The sequence below is a fragment of the Atta colombica genome, unplaced genomic scaffold, assembly GCF_001594045.1.
Source record: "Atta colombica isolate Treedump-2 unplaced genomic scaffold, Acol1.0 scaffold105, whole genome shotgun sequence".
Taxonomy (NCBI): domain Eukaryota; kingdom Metazoa; phylum Arthropoda; class Insecta; order Hymenoptera; family Formicidae; genus Atta; species Atta colombica.
The window spans coordinates 3,082,227-3,104,895 of record NW_017259190.1 but is presented as its reverse complement, the minus strand read 5'-3'; the positions used below and the strand labels follow the sequence as shown (position 1 = coordinate 3,104,895).

The window sequence follows — 22,669 nt, the reverse complement described above, 5'->3', positions numbered from 1 at the left end:
TAGAGAGGAATAGTCTTGTCGTTAAAAGTTTTTTGACAGCGTTGTTTTCTTCAGGCTGATTCCGTAAAGTCGCGGTGTCGATTGCGTTAGATCGTTTAGGTGTTGGGCGGTGAAAGAACGAGGCAGTTGCGTGAAACGTTAATACGCGCGGCGAGTAAGAGAGTCGAAGGCCGAGCGAGAATCTGCGACGTGTGGGCGCTCTTCGTGCCCACGTGTATCTACGATACGGGCTGCCATGTGCAGTGTCGTAAACACCGAGGGGCCGATAATTGAGTGATATATAATCTTAATGCCGCGTAATAATTTTATTTCAACTTTACACTAGGCTAGTCTTCGCAAACAGTCTCTCTAGGGAAATAAATGTTTCATGAATTATCGTATCGTAGAATTATAATGAGACTACCTATTATTTTATATATCAACTAATGGCTCGATTTATGAATAAAGGTTTAACGTTCTTTGTTACGTTAATCACAAAGTGCAAAGATCATATCAAAGATCTCTCACGAGAGATCAACGCGTCAATGAACACAAAAAACCTTAATTAGAAAGTTACGGAACAAAAATTGCACGTAGAATTCTTTATACCTTTCGCATAATAAAACGACGACTTTCTGTTCTCCGCGAAGTGCGACTTTGCACGAAGGTTCGTTCGCACGCATTTATAAGTATTCGTGTCGGTGTATTTGGCGAGTACACGGCGAGCATATGCGTGCCGCATGTGCGAACCGCAATGAGCGGTTAAATTCGCATAGGCGATATTTTGGTCAAAACTAGAGACCCTTTAATAAAAATCTGGATGTGAGAAAGCCACATTGGTTTGCCATGTTTTTAACATTTCTGAACAATTTCTGAGAAAGAGAGAGAGAGAAATAGATAAGAGAAAGAAATGATAAATGTATATCCTTCTCTCTCGCAGATTTTGTTAAAGCTGCTACCTTACATATAAAATTGCGATTCGTATTCAGACTCTTATTAAAAGGTCTTATTAAAAGGTCTTAGATAAAAAAAAAAAGGCATTAGTGGTTTCAGCAAATATCAATTAAAAAATGAATTAAATGAATTATGTTTATTACAATCTAATTATAACTTTTCAAAATAAAATAAAAAAGAAATGGAACAACTCGATGATTGAAAAATCAAGAGAAGAGAAAATGAACTTCTTATTTTGATTTATTGTTTTTCAAAATAAAATTTAATAAACCTAATATTGACTTTTACTTTAAAATACAAATAATATATTTTTGTGTAAATTATACCGCTAGCTTCTCGATTATCAGCCACTTTAAAGTACGAATAATAATACTATAGTTTTGTGTGACTTATCGGTAACTTTGCTCTTCAATCAAATGATTTGACCATACCAGTTGTTCATTTTCTCGACTTTAGTTGACTATCGTAATATACTTTCGACCAACATTTCTCTGATAAGACGGCAGGAATTATTTAGACATAAGACGAGTCTGCCGTTCGCAATTCCAAAGTTTCAAGCGGCTGCGGAAAAGTTCTGCAACTTCCGCCGTATTGGTGTGGGTGTATTATTAAGGCCAGCCTTCGAAAACAATATTGCAATCGATGGCGGTTAACAATGAATGATAAAAGACGGTGAGCCTCGGCGCAGATTTCTTTCTTTTCTTATATGACTATAAAATCGATGGTACACAACTATTAAAACTATATCCACGATATTATATGTGTTACACTACACAATTTATGCGCGTGTATGCAATTTTGACGAATAGTTAATGCGATCAACATATCTGAACATAGATGAATAACTAAGGCATATATAAATAAAGAATGCGCGCGGTAAGAATTTTCAAAGTTCTTGTAAAATTGGAAAAAAAAACATCGATCTGTCTTGTAGAATTAATTTTTAAAGAAATCTAGAATTTGAAAAAGCAGTTTAAATTTTTTCATTGCTATAAGAGTGTAATAACGTATAATAATAAAAAACATTCAACATTTTAAATATTGAAAATTATTGTACGTGTAATAATTGGAAGTTAAATAATTTGTTTATACGCGTAGATTAAAAATTGTGTTTGAAAAGTGATACTGTTTGTTAATATCGAAATATCGTAGGCGACGCCGCGGTTGCATTCGCGGATGCAGCGAGAACAGGATGCATCGACGCGATGCACATGCATTTGCAGCGAAAGAGATGCGGGGTCTTTGGCCGTCTTAATGGCAGATGCACTACGCCTTCTTTGACGTGGCTTTCCCCTAATTCGCGTCAATTGATGGGAACAACGCGATGACGCGATGATGGAAAAGACGACGGCCCGTAATTTAAATTAGCATCTCCGTGTCTCAATATCCGAGACGTCCGTTATGCAATGCGTCCGCAACGCGATATCAAACCTTGATGTTTTTTTTTCTTTTAAACGGAATATGAAGTCTTAGTGCATATACACTGTTAGATATCAAAGGAGTAATAGTAACCCAATCCTTTGAGTTAAATAACATTCTTAATAAAGTTATAATATTCTTAACTTCCATGTGTACTTTCTTAACTTCAAAATGTAAATTAATTCATTTCTACGATTAATTTCAAAGCAAACAACATATCAATGACGTACATTTAATAAATAATACATTTAATAAATAATAGATAAATTTGAGTAAAATTGTTAATGTTTAGTTTCTTGAATTAAATCGTTTAGTCTTTATTTTAGTTAAATTGACGATTTATAAAAATGATTAAAAATAACTTTAATTGGATGACATTATGAATTAAAGTGCACAAAAAAGCTTAAACAATAAGACGTAAGCAGTAAATAAATCAACCTGTTGGATTTGCTGCTGTTTACAGTATGGTTTTACGGTCTTTACTGTGATTGGTCAATTTATTTACTATACTTACGTTGCTACTTATTGCTTAAGTTTTTTTTATGTGTTGTGGCTTTTAATGTCAATGTTACCTCTACCAAGCTCATTCTATTTTAGTCTCTTTTTGTTAGTTAATCCAATTCAATTTCTAGATTCGCCGTCTAATTGAGTCAATATTCGGATTATAATTTTATTAAGATTCATGTTTTCAGACTTTAATAAGATGTCTAAAGGTTATACTATCGAATATCTTATTAATGTCATTTGTGGCGCCTTTGACTTATATGATGATATTATAAGAAATTTAGCGATTCACGAAATCGATTTTATGAAACGAATGCCTATTGCTGTTTGTTCTTCCCGTCCGTATTACGTAAACGCCCCTCACACTTCCGCACACAAATTATTCCTATTCCGCTCACACAATTCAGCCTTGGTCTCGTACTCCGAAACTTGTATCACTGTTGTCCGTTTTATGTTTGCATTGGAAAATCTATCAAGAGCTACGTTCTTTTTTGCTATCAAAAATAACTAGATATCATTCATTACTTTTGAACTTCTAGTGAATGTTGCAGTTTATCGAAAGATAAAATTTCGAGAAATATATGTATTAAAATCTGTTTCTGGATTAATCCTTCTGCAATGAATTATTTAAACAACTTATTTTTGTAATTGTTTTATAATTTTGACAAGAATGCATTTCGATTTTAGCGAAAATTTCTCATCTTCGCGAAGTGATTTTAACGAACTAATACTGAAAATACGATTTCTTAGTTTCGCTTGCTTTTTAGAGTGGATGTTAGGAACGGAGTTTCAGTTGATAAAATATTTATAAAGAGCGCATTTCATCCCACATGCAGAGGAAAATTCAACGATCTTGAAAAATATTTTCCTTAGGCCGATTCGTACACGTGTGTGCCTTGATGAATTATTCCCTCGCTCGATAAATAGAAGACAGAAGACGTGGAAGCCATTCGCTCTCTGAGTTAGTCCCGTTAGACTCCGTGTATGAAAATCACGAGCATGTTCGTCACGTGCATCCGTTATGTAGCCGTCGCACGATTAGCATTGAATTCAAGACAATGAGAAATATGAAGGAGCTGGTAACGGTGACAAACTTCTAAATGAGAATCAATATCTGTTAAAACTTGTAAATCATTAATTTTTTTTCTAAAAATATGACAAGCTGCTAACATAAATCTCTAAATGGGAACTGTCAATGTTATCTGTCAAAATTTATAAATTATCAACGTTAACTTTTTTCTAAAATGACATACCTGCGTGTGGAATCTTGTTTTTATTAAATCGAATTAATAATATGACGTATAGAGAAAAATAATTAGAATTATTTTTTTATATACAGATAGTTTTAGCAATATAGCTTCAGTCGTCTGAAAATGCTCTGAAAATAGAAGCGGGTCCGTGGAATAAAATGGAGTGTCATTCCCAGATCGGTGATCGCTCCTGACGCGTCTCAAAGGACTCGCATGATCGATTATAGATTGAGAAGAGACCAGGGCACGATGATGGCAACTCACGAGTTCGTTAATAGCGCGGCGTGTCGAATTTTGATCGAGAGTGCGGCGAGAAGCTGCGACGAGGATCTCGTCGTATCGACCTTCGCGCAGGTTTGTCCCTGAAACTTTCGCAGAACGGGATTGATATCTCGCACGATGCTTCACACGACAACCATGTATTCTCTGTGTGTCACACATCACTGAGTGTCCCGAAACATTCATGTCTATTCTTCGTCAAAATCGATTTCTTTAATAACGAACGAATTTGAGAGAAACATTTATAGAAATTAGATTAATTATTTATTTGTAATATAGATAACGCACAAGATGGACTGCGCAAGATAAATATTCATCAACCATTTAAGTTCAAGGATTTAAATTGTTAAAATTAATAATTAATTATTGTCAACTCTAATTTCAATTTTTCTATTTGAACTTTTTCATTCTATCGTATCTAAGATTCTGTTGATGAGTTTTCAATTATTATCGACATTTTCATCTCTGAACTTACGTGAGCGAGAAATATTTCTTTTAATTTATCGTGAGAGCTTTCGTAATTGTCCATTGAGGAACTGCTGAAGAACACGAACATGAATTTGTCATTACAGCCGCCGGAGAATGAGCTGCAGAAAGTGGGCGAGCGCGTGCCGAGTGAGCACGAGCTTAGGGTGCAGCGATCGTTGCAACGACTCAATGTACCCGACTGGTACAAGAATTCACCCGCTGCCCGCGACGGCTTCCGGCTGAAAAGGCACTCTGACGCGTCGCAGCATGGAGGATGGCGCGCCCTCGGTTCCAAGACCACCTCCCTATCATCCCTCTCGTCGTCTTCCAATCGACAGCCGACCACAGGTGAGATTGAGTTATCTTTGAACCAACAACGAAATATAATCGATTTTAAAAACAATTAAATGTTATAAGTCCGAAACTTTCAACAAATTAAGAAAAAGGGGGGAATATTTAATGTGCAATTCGTGCTCTCTAACTTCTTTGATGGAATCTCACTCTACACTGTTAAATCTATAGTGTCAAATTTAACCTAACCTAACATGAGTCGCCATTGCTTCTACTAAATATATCATATTATTTTTTACCAAAACGATAGTTAAATTGGACATTATATTGTGTCAATTTACACTGTATAGTGTTAAATTATTGGCACTGTACAACCAAATATAACCATTGTTTTAGTATAAAATAACGATATATTTAGTAGGAGCAGTGGCGACTCACATTAAATTTGACACTATAGATTTAACAGAGTAGAGAATGAAAATTGAATTAGTCTTGAAAAAGAGTGTGGCTCAATTTTCGATCTTTATTAGTGAAATTTCCCTCTTCAAAGTGATAATTTACTCTAAAAGTTTTAGGGAATGAATAATCACAGATATGTTTTTATTTTGTTAGGTTTTGTAGCTTAACTGTATATATAATTAACAACCGTTTTTTTTCTTACATTGCAGGTGTCCTTCTGAGTCCCAGTCCCACACCTCCCGTATTTTCGAGATGGAGTACCAGTTTGCTGAACAGCGCCGGCAGTTCACCCGCGAGTTCGGCCAGGTCGTCCTTCAATCACCGGCAGCCCTACTTGGGCTGGCGTTCTCAGGAACGATTGACCAACCCGCGGACGCCGGCGGAACGTCTTGCTCAGGGTATTCTTCCCCAATTGCAGGCCGCAAACAAGGTTAGTGCAAAAAAGAAGCCCTTTTTTCCAACTTATTCCTTGTTTTTTTTTTTGTCATTTCTGTCGATTTTCATAATCCCCTCTTCTTATGGATTTAATCTCATGACAAATTAAAATTGTCTGTGTTATTTACCATTCAACGCAATTTTCTCTTATATAATTCAGCGCAAACGCGTCAGCAAATACAAAATGCCTCGTGGAAATTATTGACGTCACCGATTTACATCACGACTTCTCTTACGTCAGCAGACCTTAGAATTCTAGTGTGTTTGTGAATTGATATTCGTGATTGTATGAAGCTGTGTGTTACACATTTTAAGTTACGCGTTTACGCACACTCGTCGTATATTTGTATTTGTTGATGGATTTTGAAAGCGAAAACTAAACAACGCGATCCCTTGCGATTCGTTTTCGTTCCACCCTCTGATCCCTCTATTTGCATCTTTTGCATCTTGCTCTTTGTGCAATTTATTTTTAATTTCCGTAGACAGTACGCAAGCGCATCGCCGCTTTCTAAAATTAGAAATTCTGGCAGGAAAGCTCCTGTCGTCTCGTATCTTTCACAGTTTCTTCCCTGAAAAACATCACTTCACATGATGCATTTTTTCAGATTCTTATATTCTAAAGCTTTTTCCTTAATGATGGTAATAATTTTAAAAATCATTTATCGTCGTAAAATTTGTTTCTATCTAATGGATTATACAAATAAATAATTACTTCTTTCATGAATATTATAATGTCAATAATTACATATATGTTATAAAATATTTATATATTTTAAATAATTTATTCATAATCTTCTGACAATAATTAGATTACTTATGTTGCTTTCCATATATACGAGTGAATATTTATTTTCTTGTTTTTTAATGCTCCAGATAATAATTTCTATATTTCTCCAAACACTCGAAACAATGAATGATTATAATTGCTTTAGAAGAATCGGTTAAAAATATTTTTGAGAATAATTGGTTCTCGAAATTCTCAATATTAAAATAACAAAACATAACGTTCTGGGTGGAATTAATTTGAGTCGAAATGTCAATTTTGTGTATCCATAATAAATCTTCAATTGTCCGGAATGGATTTCATGCTTGTTTCGCAACAACAGCAACAGCAGCAGCAGCAGCAGCAACAGACAACGAATCAGCAACTGGAAGTACGGAACTCGATAAAGGAGGTGACCTCAGCTATCGTGCACTATGTGCAGAGCGGCCAGGAGGTCGGCGGAGGCGGTGGCGGCCGGCTCTCGCCTCGACCTCGACCTGAAGATTGGGATGACAGGGGCGGAGCGAGGTCTACCAGCCCCAGAGGTGAGCACTAAAGCAACCCCCTCAGCCACAAAAAAAAATATACCATCCTATCAACATCACAACCACCATCACCTTTGCTCTCCGTCACGAAGGTAATTTTTGAGTTTTCCTATTTTCTTAATGTCTTCTTTTATCTTCCTTTGCAAGCTGCCTCTCTTTTTCTCTCTGTCTCTGTCTCTCTCTTTGTCTCTGTATGCATCAGCTGGCTCTGCGCATCGATGAGATCAAAACAGGTCGGTTTTTAATATTTATACCCCCTCCCTCTCCCCCTCCCCCTCCCCTCCCCGGATTTCTCGGATTAAAGAATTTTAAGGGTCCCGCAGGATGTAGTTTCTCAGAGAGATTCACTTAGAAACGCGTTTCAAAATACTTTCTTATTTCGTAGCACCCTTAGAATTCTCCATTTAAACCCCAATTATTATATTACATTTTAGTAAAATATATTATTATTGTGAAATTTACATATATAAATCATTATATTTCGAATTAATGCAAATTAATGGAAATTAATGGAAATTCAAATTATGAAACTTTTAATTAATTCAAAACTATCTTAATTCAAAAAACTATCACGCGACATTTCATTTTGTTAAATACATCCGCAAGGTATCAAAAATTCAATTTAAGTCGCAATAACCGCCTTGCATTAAATACAAAATTCTAAGCTATCTTAATGTCTAACGAAGACTCTTCTTCTCGTTCGCCATTGAGGCACTGAATGCAAGTCATAGCGGTAAGAGTGCTTCCTGCAAGTGGCTCGCACACACGTGTCGTACTTTAACATGGTATAAGTATTCAAGTGTGTTAAGTACTTAGTCTACATCTTCCGCGTTTTGAATTGCGGTGCGCATCTCCTCGCATCTCTTGCGACCGGTATCACTTTGGATATAAATAAATCCATTGATAGGAAGTAAGTGTTCAATCTCAGATGATCCTTAGTTAAATCCATCACATGATTTCGATTTCAGAAGTGCCCTTAGATTTCACCTTTAAGATTATTACAAGAAAAGTCAGCTTCTTTCTTGATCTTATTTGAGTTCTGACGCTCCTGTTTTAGAAATAAGAGATAATAGAAACGTGAACAATGTTTGATACTCATTTATCAAAAAGCACTCCAGTTAGGATGTGTACGGCTATTAATTTACGTTACAAAATAACGCGATCGACAATGTTGATTTTGAAATCTAGTGTTGCAGTCAACACCAGATCGTGACCTTCTCGGACAATCTCAACGCTGCGCTGCGAGAGCGTGTCGAGACGAGTCGCTGCTATTTCGATAGTGTCTCATGACCGTCGTCACCGAAATAGATTACCCTGAAATTCAAACACCTCTTCTTCCCCTCCTTTCATTTTCTCGACGCGAACCTCGCAAATGAATTGTCTACGAGGTGTAATATCGAAGGTGTAAATTGGAAAAGATTAGAGGACTGGAATGAAAAGCTTTGTGTGAAGTCGAAATCGCAAACTTTGTAAAACTCACTAAAACTTTGATTGATTCGATATCTTTCAGATGCTGCTGTGACGTGTATTGAAACTTAACGCTTACACTAACATATTGTATATGATATCAATAATAATGGTTAATTCGCTGCTTATTTAAATATTTCTCATATAACTTACTATTCACTAACAAAACTTTGACTAGCTTCACTAATGTTACTCTTCAAGATAGATTTATGAACATTCTTATACAAAATTTTAAAAGGAATAGGATAAAATCAAGTATGATTACTGCTGTTGCATTCTCAAATTTATTTGATATTATTTTTAATTTCCTTTGTTATTTGTCTCTCAATACCCATATACTTCTACTACTTAAGACGTTTATAGGATCAATAAAGATAGTTAATGCCCGCATCGTCGGGTCCTAATCGTCAGGAGAGCCTTATAACGAAAGAGATTATATATCCCCTTGGTATTATATAACACGTATGTGCACGAATAGCTTCTTCCGTGATACTTCACGCGTACAAGAACGTGGCAGTTACTTATTCAGCGTTAAGGATTAAAATTTGTAGTTAGATTAATGCATTTATAATGTCCTGTAATCGCAGAAAAACGAAATGTACAAAGTAATAGTTTATTGTGATCAGAAATATTTTAAGAACAAGTTCTTTGGCTCTGATCCTCTTAGAATCAAATAAATTCGTATAATTTACAAAGTTTGAGTCACGTTTAAGATTTTGGAAATCTTAAAAATTACAAGTAGATTTTTCATGGAAAAAAATAGGACTGGGAAGTATAAATAGTTCTATAAAAGTCCTCGATTAGAATAATTTCCGACGTCGACGCGAAGGGTCACTTATGACCCGGGCCTAATCGCTCTCGCATTTGTGTCGGCACCTCGAAGGGAGCGTGAGGCTGTGCTGGATGGAGAGCTCGTTCGTCGGCACGCGGCCCGTGGACTCGCCGGAGACACCTATGAGTCTGGCGACCGACCAGGAGGCCGGCGACTGCTGCAACGCGGCCGGCACCGAGTCCTGCAGCTGCCAGGACTCGGCCGCATCCGGACTCTACCTGGACCTGACACCCAGCCGGGATGACGTGCGCCATCAGCATCTTCAGGCATCCTCGGCCGGCCCGTCGCCTACGTCCTTCTCTAACTATCATCACCATCATCAGCGTCACCAGCATCGCCAGCAACAACAGCAACATCATCACCGCGGTGAGTTGCTGCTCGCCTAGCGGACGCGCGAAACTTTCGGCATCCGGCTACTTTCGGTACTCCACCCATCGCTGAGCGCGCGAAACTGACGAAGACGATCTCTTGAGGAGATTTTCCTGCAGATTAGAAATTAAATCAAAAGAAATGAAATCTCGTATGAAATAACGTAATTAGTTTTAGAGAGAATTTGAAAAAAAAAGTATAGATATTTAATTAATATAATAAACATATCAATATTAATTATTTTCTCGTTTTTACGAATCGTTCTACGTGATAAATATTACGATGATCTTTAAAGATAATGTTTATTCGTCGTGTGCTTTTATCGCGTGGACATAGGTACAACATTCTAGAGGCACTCTCATAATTCTCTCTGGGACCGCGAGCTTTTTATCATCATAATGACGGTGATTAGAGCTTACGCCCACATATCGATAATCGTTATCTTCCTTCATTCCGTCCTCGTTTTCGTCAGCTTTCGTTGCGCGCTTGGACGAGCCGCAGGTGCGCGAGGCTTAATCGAGCTTCCAGGACTCAGTTAATAATTAATTTACAAAGCCGACTCGAGTCAACATATTTTCTTTTCTCGTTCTCGAAGGTTTATCACTGCGACTACAAAACGATAAAGCTATACATCCACTTGAAAGCTCTCTTGTACCTCGGGAATGAACTCTCGGTAGTAAAACCTTCGAAGTTGCGAATAATCATAGACTTCGTTCATCAAAAGCTTTTACTGTCGAGAATTTTCTATTCGAGAGCGATGTTTTCAAGTGGATATCATCAGACTTAATCGAATAGCGAGACTCGAGATGACGATGAAACGAGACGAATTCGTTGCATTAATATTTAGCGACGTCACGATTTATCTGATTGCAGCTTACGTGCTCGAGGATTATTTCTCGGGAAACTAGAAGTGCATACTCGAGTCGCGCTTTTCGCGGACTTTTTCGCACATACAGCGAAAAACTCTAAAATAAAAAATTCTCCATTCCACGCGCGTTCTCTCGTCTCTCACTCACTCTCTTTCTCTCTCCTTTTCATTCTTGTCGTCGCTCATGCGAGAGAGCTCGTCGCGAAGAATTTTGTAGTTACACTTTCTTACTTTGTTTACGATACGTGTCGACGACCCTCCGCTCCCCTTCCTGTTCGCTGATAAAGAAACAATTAAAAAGCGCTCCCGTATATTATTGTATGGAGATATTAATTTTATATTAATTTAACCATTTTATTTCCCCTCCTCTCTCCTTGCTCACCATTGTCAGTAGTTATTTGCGTTCATGTATGTTTACTGTAAAGCTGTCCACTTTACGTTAACACCTGTAGAACCTGTACAGGTGTATACACATATTTGTATTAATTAGATTTACTTATGTAAAACGCGCGCATACCGTTTATTATGTGTTACGAGCGCATCGATATTATTATTATTATTATCGTTATTATTTTTAATTGTATTATTATTATTATTATTATTATTATTATTATTATTATTATTATTATTATTATTGTTATTATATTTTAATTACGGCTCCGAAGCACGCAGATTCGCGCGCGCACGTCTCGTTCTGTCTCTTGCTGTGCCTTAATAATTTTTTTATTTTGTTATTATTATCGATGTATATTGAGTGCGCGAGTGATATTATATAAAAGATTTCGATCGTGTGAATCATGAGATGACAAGAACGATGATCTCGCGATGATTCTGTGTGCCCGGTGCTCCCCTGGTCTCTCTGTCTCTCTTTAAACGGTTCCGTACTTATTGTTCGGACGTGTCAACGATTATCATTTGTCTGTAGAGCGTAATTATTATTCCTGGCAACAAATAAATTATTGTCGTCATTTTTTGTGTTTCCGTAAACTTCTTTGTTCCCGCGTTCATTTATATATTCACATGTGTATATACATATATACATATGTATATACACACACACACACACGCGCGCGCGCGTGTATGTATAATTATTTTTTATATACATAATTATATATAATTATTTTTTCTCACCCCTATGTGTTTTTTCATTAAATCGGTTCACTTCACGAATTGGTAAATATTTTGTTAAAACATTTATTGTGTATGTTTATATGTATTTTTTTGCAAGAACCGATTTAATATCACGGTCACCTATGTGAACATTGTCCACATACATTTATTTCGGTCGCATTGTGTACCATGCTCTGCTTGTGTCACGGTAAGTGCTGCAGAATTTTGTTGCTTTCTCAGCTACGATGTCAGCAATCGAGTTCTGTCTTTTCATATGTAATTTAACAGCCGCACTTATGCGCGCGTAAAGCACAATTGATGACATTAAATAATGATCGATCGAACGATCGATATACAATTAGCGGTCCCGAAATGTAAACTTGATCTGGCACATAACTAGATGTATTATTTTTCTAGCCGCAAGTTGCGGTAACTTCGGTCGGCAGCAATCACGCGTCTGTCGCATTTACTATTATAATAAGATTCGTAAAAGTTTGTCATCTCCCTAGTATGAAGAACGTATGCTTTTTCGAGGCCAAGAGAAATTTAACGAAATTAATCAAAAAAGATGCAATATGGGGGAATTTGTTGGGGGCTTTATTCATAATGGAATAAAGGGGTCATTGGAATCCTGGATATTTTATTCCATTTTCACTCAAAGTAAACACACACACACACACACACACACACACACACACATGCACACGCAGTTGCCTCCTTTCGTAAAACGGGACCAGATTAAGAGGGCAACGAGAAAGTAATCGCTTTATTATTAATCACGGAGTTAATGGAAAATGGGGAAAGGCTTATCTCGTTCTCACTAAATGCATACACATAAAAGTACACGTACATAAATATGACATAAGCGCGCACATACGCGCGCACGTACACTTTCGAGGCCAAGAGGATGACGCAAACCTCTCTGTCTCTTCTTTACCCCCGCATGATACCGATGATCAGGATCGGGCCAGAGCGATACGGACGAGGCGATGGCGACGGCAGCTCTTCTGCGGAACAAACCGAGCCCGGGCTCCACGACCCTGGAGGATGTACTTGACTCCCTCCTGGGGCTGCCACCCGCGTCGCGTACCCCGAGTCCTGGCCCGGGGGGACCCGTCGTGACCGCCACGTCCGCCATCCGCCATCGCCATACGAACGCCGCCGTCGGCCAGGCGAATGCCGGGCAGAGCTGCAGCGATCTACGCCAAGACCTCCAAGGTAGGAGGACTATGTAAGTTTTCGTTCTGATCGGCAAATTCTATTCAAGAACGATCAATTTATATACGTACGAACCCTCCCCCCCCCCTACCGTAAACCCTGAAGAGCGTGCGCATCGAGTGTCCTAGCTATAAGAATTTTACACGAGCGGCAGAAATTCGATATCATAAATATATATTTACTGATTCTTAATTCTCACAATTAATTTTATTCTGAAAAATTTATTTATTTTAAGACGGAATTCTTTTGGAAAATTTCTAGAGATTCTTTTGGAATTTATTTTCTTTCTTTTCTTTAATTTCTTAGTACGAGAAAAATCTGCCGCTGGTGTATACATTCTTTAGGTCACTTCGATCTACACGTGTATTCCGACTGTGTATTCCGCTTTGCGGTGTAAAGAAAAATTTAAACTTGCGTTTCTCTTCGCCTCGTCGCCACTCACCTCACCCTTCACCCACGGAGACTGTGCTTCGTATTTGAACGAACGAACCAGGTTCCGCGCGCGAATTGAGATACTCAAGATAAAATTACATATATCATATCATTCTTACATATCACATTATCGACGACGCAGGGAATCGAAAGAATATGTTACGAAAAGACTCCCCCAACGACTCTTCCGAAAGAGAATTTCAATTTCATCCCTAAAGAAATATAACTAAATAAAACGGGACGAACGAATGCGACGTTGTTTTTAACTCGAGTCTCTGTGGACCAGTCGCTGACTCAATCTATCGATACAAAAAAAAAAAAAAAAGAAACCCATGAGAACATCATCCGACATGAAGAAGAACGCGATAACGCCTATCTCGATGCCTCCTTCGAACTCACATTCTTTTGCACCTTTGCAGAAGCGAGCCTAAGGGCGTATAAAGCCCCTCACGGGGTCGTAGACACCCCAGAGTCCAAGGACGAGTTTGGCCGTGGCCGGCCACCGCAGCAGCCGCTCGCTGCTTATCGCGCGAATGATTAGGACCGCATGATTAATAACACGAGCCGAAACGGAGATCGTAAGACAAAAATCATCACCAAGACTCTCGACACTCTCTTTCTCTCTCTCTCTCTCTCTCTCTCTCTCTCTCTCTCTCTCTCTTTTCTTACATATCTTTCTTTGTCTTTAAAGATCTGTCCCCCTTTTAGCAGCGCTTCCTATACTTTCCAGCGATTTGTCTCAACTTTCATGTGTTTGTTTCGCGAAATTTTATTTCGACGCATTATCGAATTTTAAAAGACTTTAAATGATAAAAAATCGCGTTAACATTTAAAATTTAACTTTTTAAAAGTGCTATATTTAATGGGAGGATCGATGACAATTGATTTGCTTCATTAGACTTGATTGTATATCACATTTATTTTTAATACGGAAAACGTAGGAAAGTGCGACTAAAAAGAACAGATCTTCTATGGTTCTGTGCACGATCAAGCTTGATGGCACGTGGGATAGATTGGATACACAGATTGGATTCGCTTTTACGCGAACTTGTAGCAATGTGCCCACTCGCTCTTATTATATAACAAGTCTTTTTTTTTATAATTGTGATTTATATTCAACGAACACATAGCGTATAGAAGTAAAAAAGAACTTAAAAAGAATTTCTATTAATATTTTTAGAGGAGTAATATACGCATACAAAAAATAAAAAGAGAATTTTCCGCAAGAATTTCTAAGAAAAATTTTAAGATTAAAACGGTTGAATGAAATGTTTCCATTTACGAAATTAAAAATTAGATTTCTCTTTTTCTAATAGTTAATCTTCCACTACGATAATAAAAGGTTTATATCACAACGTTATAATGAAGAAATCTTTCGAAAGGAAGAACTAATTTCAATGACAATTAAAAAAAAAATCTTAAATATGTTTCTTACCAGTAATTTACATACTTTTAGACAAAGTTTAACATTTTTTTTATAGAACTCGATATATTTTTATGATATGTTCTTTTTAGTTAGCTGTCTTGTTCTTTAAATGATTTCAGTCTAGTTGTTATTTGCTTTAATGCTTTAGTTTTCTTAGTTAGATAATTGCTTCAAGTACTGAGTTTGTGAAGCCATCACTGACACAAGGAAAATGCGATTGAACGGCAAGGAAAGTTAGATTGTTGAGGGGAGGCGAATTATTATACGAGTGCGTCATTAAAAGATACATCACGCCGATCACTGTCATTCACGCTCATACTTGCTTATAATCATCACGTCATTGTGCTTAACGCGTTTCTCGCGCTGGCTCTCGGTGACGATGACGGAGGAAAGTGAGAACGAATTCTCTCTCTCGTTCGATATATAACATTACTACACAAAATCATTTAGTGTCATTCATCATGTCGCACCAAAATAATAAACATCATCATTTTCCATTTAATGCCATTGATAGACTGACTCAAGAAGAAGAGCTCGCTTTCAAATCGTGTTAAAATTCACACTTTGAAAATATGAAAATTAGGTATTGCAAAGAGCGCTGCATGGAAATTTTGCAAGAATAAAATAATCCGCTTGAAAATATGCATCTTTGCTTTTTACAAAATCTAACACGATTTTTAAGATGAGTCCTTCAGTTCAATCACAATCGTTCTCCAACCTCTCTCATCGTTTCTCCTATCCCTCCATCTTGTCATACTTGTATTGATAAAGGCAATCGATCTGACCTGTCGCAGAGTCAGCTAAGAGCGTAATGGACGTTCATCAGGCAACCGTCGACGATCAGCGCAACTTCTACTCGGGCGAGCTGGTGAGACGGAAGAGTGAGGGCAGCGACACGCTGCCCTCACGAGCTGCGGTTGTCGCCGCCGCAGTTGCGTCGTCCTCGTCGTTGATGCCGCGCGGTGGCGTCCAGCCGCGTCACCGTAGGGTGTCTTTCGACAATGCCCAAGACTCCACTAACGGCAGCTCGGCTGCCATGGACAAGGTAGTGCGGTGCCGTAACAACAAGTGCGGTAACTCGACCACTCTGGCAGAAGCGAGGAGGACCTATAAGAGCTGCCACAACTGCACCTGCCTATACTGTTCGCGCGAATGTCGAAGAGCTCACTGGCAACGTCATCGCAGGACCTGCCTTCATTCGCGAGCCGGCAGTCTCTGCCGCCAGGTACTGTCCTCGGCGAAAGAGGATCCGGCCACTCTGAAGCACATCTCCGCCCTTGCCAGACGGGGTTACGCCGGTCATGGTCGCGGCGCGGTCAAGTGCTTCTTCTCGAGCCCCGAAGCGGCCGAGCGTTTCGTTGGCAATGGCTTCGCCGACCTTGGCGAGCCTACCTACGTACGTTGGTCGGACTTACTCCCGGGCGAGATGGGCGCCGAGCTCTACGCCGAACTGATGCGCCTCTGTAAGACATATAATCCGGAAACGCGGCTAGTGCTCTACGTGGCGGTGTGCGTGGTCAGCGAAGTACCGACTAGCGGCGCGGTCAGATGGGAACGGCAATTAGTATCCAGGTGTGCGAAAATCAGACTCGACGGGGCGGCTAAGCAGCATGCTTCCTCCTCCTCGGCGTCTCCGCAGGCCAGGAGGAGACTGTCACAACAAGCACCTGCGTCTCCCTGTAACATCACTAGAGAGATGGACTCCCCTGAGACTCTAGTCTTGACATCATTACCTGGTAACAACGGTCAGAACACGCCACGAAAAGCGCGAGAGATCAGCTTCACTAATATTCAACGGCAGCTCAGGCTCAGGGGAGTCTCCTTGAGAAGACACTTTCCCCAGGTATACCGGAAACTTTGTTCTTATGTAGACGGTTCGGTGGACAAGTTCGCGCCGGTGACTATCTATCCCAGAGATCAGGCGTCCGGTAAGAGCTTCATGTGTATCATCATGCTGGATGCGGAGCCTGAACGTCTTCAATTATTGCCCACGGACTCGTCCAGGGTGAGAACAGTGGACATCAGCGTGGAGCAAGAGTGAGAGGTAGATGTTCGGGTAGAACGAGATTCAAGAATCGGGATAGCTCAAGACGTCACGTCGCTCAGGATTTTCCTCAGGTTCACGGGGAGACAGTCAGAAACGTCTTCGTAGTTCTTCAAGATGAGGATTACTGACGTTGGCCGGTGGCAAAGCAAGAGCGAAGATCATATTTGAAGAAATGATCAAGAATATCACAGGAGATCGCAAGGGACTTGTTCAGAATTTTCCTAAAGTTCTAGAGAAAAAAAATCGAAGATGGCTACTGACGGATGCCTTCAGATTGAAGACGACTTCATCAGTGGAGTAAATTTCGATAATGTAAAAGTTTAAAAGGTATCCTATTTCATCGGATATCTTTTAAATGTTTATATTGTCTGTGTGTGAAAATGTTTAGATAGAAGAGTATCTAGATGAAAATGCCGACGAAAGTCCAACTGGATTTAGTAAGCTCAATACATTTGAGCTCACAGACTTGTATGATTTCACACATAAGACATGCATAGACAAAGACTTTTTCTATCTTTCCTTCTAGAGAAAAAAGAAATCGAACGCATGAAAAATGAAAAGTATTACTCTGTTCATATCCATCCTCTTTTTCGATACTCTAAGTATCGCGATCATATGAAGGCAATCCTCCGTCATTTCAGACATCCTCGATTTAATCGTTGCTGTATAAGAGATTTATTATAATCGTTCGCCAATATAAGTCTTATTGAAGTATTATTAACGATCCTTTCAATCCAAAATATAGATGATTAATAACTTCTAAAGAATATTTAAGAAGAAAATTAAATAAATATTTTCACGCGTTTATTAGTCATATCACAACGATTTGATAAACCAAATAAAATAGTCTACATATAGTCATGTTTCTTTAACGATTCTTTTGAAGGGATTGAAAGGATCAGTGACGATTTCAAGATTCTCGGCGGATGGAATGGAAAGTAAGATTTAGAGTACGTTGTTGTCTCTTCGTTTAACTTTGCATTGTTTAAATATTTTATCGTATATATTATATGTAAAGAGGCGAGAAACATTTTTTCTCAGTGGATACATTCACGATCGATCGGAAGTTTATCGCTTAGAATCCGACTTTACCAGAGATGGAATTAAAATCGTGCAATATCGAGCCTCGAAAGGGAATATATATTTTAAGAGTTATATTATATATTTTAATTTGTTCATGCAAATGTCATTATTATAATTAACTAACAGCGGAATGTCTGCCTTACTTACCGGCATGTAAATATAATTCCCGTCGTTATTAATTGGATTAATTTAATAATACGAACGTAATCACGAGATTCTTTTAATCCATATTTCCCCCCTTCTTTAAACGCAAAATGGAAAAAAAAGATGAATCTCGGAGATACGGTATCAAAGATTTTGCCACAAGTATCGTTCATGTTCATGACATCGTGCCAAATGAGAAAAGCGTAAATAAAAGTAGCGAAAAGCAAACTTTCGGAACGTTGTCGCAGAACATCGTCACTTTTTCAATATAAACTTCTAATCTCGAGGGAACGCGCCACGCGTACAATTTCGGTTAAAAATGGCGGAAAGTTTTCTTGTGGATCAATGAATCGCCAATTTTACTAATAGTAAACGTAGCTTTAGGTCGAGTTGCATCACAAGAAATGACATTACGAAAGGCTGATCTCTTTCCAGCGGAAAAAGAAGAAGGATGATCGATAATGGTGCCAATGATAACGAGAAACTTACATCATTACTTTGTATAGCAATATAAAAACGTACCGAGAGAAAAGGGAAACTTGCAATCCGAAATTATGCGAGTGTCGCGGCGTCATCGAGTGACGATTAATCAAGCAATCGACGATGCTTCGGTGATCATAATTTAATAGATAATTAATGGGGGTAGAGAAATCGCTAACGAAGGAACGAAGGGCGGAAGCGCGATTTCCTACGCTAGCTGGTAGAAGTCGATACCCATTTTTATCGATGACAATGCAATTTTTATCGATGACGAAACACGATAAGAAAGTAAATGGAACCAAAAGAGGATGCATCGCAGTGCCAATAATAAAATGCCATCGATATTTCTATAATCGATGAGGAATATTCTATTCGCTGTCGAGGAATTAAAAGACGACAACTTATATGTTCTACATACACCGATTATGATCCTTACGATTATTGATTTCGATTAACCGAATTCCTTTGTATGCATAGCGAGAGCATCGAGTTATTATCAATCGATCGTTAACATCTGTTACATTATCAAGCTTGCGACCAATGTTGATCCCTCATTTTACGTTTGTATATAGCGCTATTAAAGGGATATATACATATAGGAAAGATAAATTAGGGGTAAGAGAACGACTTCGCTAGCGAGAGAGGAGATTAAAGAAATCGATCAAAATTCGAAAGTAGGCGGCTTACCGAAGATCAGTCCGTTACATCCTCGATATAGTTCCTTTTCCTATCTCTATTACGCGAACGATTATTATTGCGACTTCGTTATACAGGCTGTATAGTAAAGTATTGATTTCGACGCTTTGCGATACATCTTGTATAAATATATTTATATATCCATTCCACTCTAGAAATATATAAGGATCAGTGAGGATACATCGGTTGGAAAAAAACACTCAATTTTGTTATACTAAAGATACAGCGTGTTCGTGAGAGATTTGTATTAAACAAAATTTTCTTTCTGTAAAGAAAAGTTGCTGTATTAGAAAATTTATTTGGAAAACAAATGATTAAAATTTTATATTATTTATTGATTGATTTTATTGATTCGAAAAAAATCAAGAATGTTTAATTATCGAGTATTTAATTAGTTATCATAAATTGATCAAATATTTTAGTCTCACCGGAAATGTCTGCTGTAGAAATTGAATAATTACTTAGCAATGAGTAGAAACTCTACGGACACTCTGTATCTTTTCGACCGATTTGCAAAAAAACTGTTGCTCGACGTTATAACTATAATCAAGACGAGAGAGCTAATCCGTAAAAGAGAGAAAAAAAAAGAATTAAACAATCCATTGATCAAACGAGCAATCAGCCCACGCATAGTCTAAACTCTAAAATCTAAAAAGATATCGTTTCAGCGTCTATTTATCGGTGCTACCAGAATGTGCTATCATTGTTTTCGCATCTGTGTATGTCTCGATTTTTTAAATAAAATATTAATTTTATTACATAAGCCCACGATGTGAATGTCCTTACCAAAACAATTTGAAACAATTTGATCGAAATTGAATAAAATAGAAAGTATGAATGATAATTTCTTTAATTTGTGAATCAAAATTAAAAAAAGTAACAGTACGTTAATAAATCGATTGAAAAATGCTTTTCGATCTACACTGAGATCACTGCCGATTCAAAGGAAGTGACTTTCTTCGACAATGGAGAAAACCTGAAGTGGAGGATTTACGAAATTTTTTTGATTTATTTGGCTTTGTACAGATTTGCTACAAATTTATTATTATTAATAATACCATCGTATATTTGTAACGGTGTGGGTAAATGACGTTCTTGCAGCCTAGATGGATCTCTCGCGAGTCCCGGAGACCGATTTGAGCCCCAGACCATTCTCCGTCTTCAAATCGTACAGGATTTCTTTCCCTCATCTCTCTCAGATATTACCATTCTCGATCGATCCCGACGACCGTTTCTCGAATATATATATATTTGTATCACGAGCATACACTTCGTTTTACATAAGCTTTGGAATACCCGTGGACATTAGGTACACAACGGCTTTACAATAATTTAGTTTTTACGGGAAACCTCTTGCGGAAAGCGCGGTTGAGACGAATGACAACTATATTTATTTCGTTCATATACAAACTCGCACGATATCGAAAAGCTTACATTAAAAAAAAAAAAGAATCCCGTTTCACCTTTTCCCTCTTTCTTCCCATCTCTTCTTCTTAAAAAAAAAAAACCTCCGATAAATACTGTGTCGTAAATTGGCGAGATAGCTAAGAATATCTTTTATGTCTAAGTGTCCTTATGTCTAGTTTCGATCTGCACCGAAGCTTCTGTAATTCTTAACGAGTATTATTATCGTTACATTATCTTTTTTATCATATATTATACTTGCGCAACATAACAATGTAACGATAATGACGCTGTCATTAAGAATTATAGAATCCGCTGCGCGTTGTTTGCACATGTACCGGATGCGCCAACATCTTCGTGAAAGTGGTAATGTCCTGACAAATTTTGTGATCCAAAAATATTTAAAAAAATATATAAGAAATAAAAACTTTATCTTTTGTTTTCAGAAATAGAGCATTTGACGCATCCTGTACGCAAAATAAGAATTATTCAAACAAAAAGTAGCATCTCTGACGTGAAGTACAATTTATCTAGGAAGCTAAACGATATCATCTCACTTCTGTCATTATCGAATTACTTCCGCGATTGTGAAATGAATAATGTAATGAGTACAATTTGTTCGTGAAATGCTTCTGGCTCTCACGAGGAAGTTGATCGCTGTACAGGAATAATATTAGATTTATCTAAATCAGAAATCAAAGTTGATTTAATTAGTCTATGGAAATCGTGTGCGCGATCTTCTTATTATTTTTAAATCGCCTGTTCTACTTCGTCCAATTTCAAATAAATTAAACTTAAGCTCGGACTGTCGGGCACTTCGCTTTCTGTCTCAACGAGTCTCGTTGATTATTGTTATATTGTAATTATAGCTCCCATGTTCAAAGCATTCACGTAAATGTACACACGACATTGCCGATGATTCGCATATTATTTTCTCTCTCAATACATTTTATGTAATTATGCTTATTCGATTCGAGTTGATCGAACAACGTGATACAAATTAAACTTTATAAAATAAAAAAGATACATGTATAAAACACAAACTTTACAGAACTTTCTGAAAAACTTTCTGACAAACTTAAAATCGACTATTATCTTCTGAGAAAATTTTTAAAAATAATCACAGAGGATGCCGAAATTTCTTCGTTCAACGTTCTTCTAAGCAAACTTTTCGAGTGTCCATTTACCTGATTCAACAGAATCGCCCGTCCCATTTTCGCGTTACTTACAGAAGATTTGTAGTACGTACAAGAAAATTTACAGATCTTACTCTCAAGGAAATAGCGGAGGTAGCGGAGAAAAAAACGCTCGTCTTCCTCACTACCGCCGTAAAACTTTACGCAGTAAGATTACCGCGATATTTTTTTTATAATATTCTATAATATATTTATATATAATTATATATTTATCTGTGTATACATATATATATATACATACATATTTAAAAACATGTATGTAGATATACATATGCGTACCGACTTATCTAGAATCGTCGTCGTCGTCGTCGTCGTGTTTCGCCAACATCGATGCAAAATAAATCACAATCGTATTTCTTTCTCCCCGTTTACCTTCCGATTGGCAACTGTGTTCCTGCGCAATTAACAATATATCGTGTTGCATACGCATCTTTTCTCTTGTCTTCTTCTCCACCGAGTTACACGCTAACGAATACGCTAAAAAATATTAATTCTCTCTCTTTAGCCATTCTACATTTAACAAAGTATTTTGGTTTCTTGATACGACGTGG

At 37.8% G+C, this 22,669-nt stretch overlaps 1 protein-coding gene across 2 annotated transcripts in view; it reads left to right on the top strand.

The window, feature by feature from the left end:
* The window catches only part of LOC108690263 (uncharacterized protein C9orf172 homolog), a 28,310-nt gene extending 7,882 nt beyond the window's left edge, over positions 1-20,428 (top strand). Inside the window, exons 2-6 of one of the 2 annotated variants that reach the window (XM_018197464.1) lie at positions 4,958-5,201; positions 5,813-6,033; positions 7,145-7,346; positions 9,697-10,011; positions 15,863-20,428. In XM_018197464.1, coding sequence (XP_018052953.1) covers positions 4,958-5,201; positions 5,813-6,033; positions 7,145-7,346; positions 9,697-10,011; positions 15,863-17,109 — 2,229 coding nt within the window. In that variant the 3' untranslated portion in view covers positions 17,110-20,428. The remainder of the gene's footprint in view (positions 1-4,957; positions 5,202-5,812; positions 6,034-7,144; positions 7,347-9,696; positions 10,012-15,862) is intronic. The other variant, XM_018197471.1, reaches the window with a different exon arrangement.
* Positions 20,429-22,669: the final 2,241 nt, after the last annotated feature.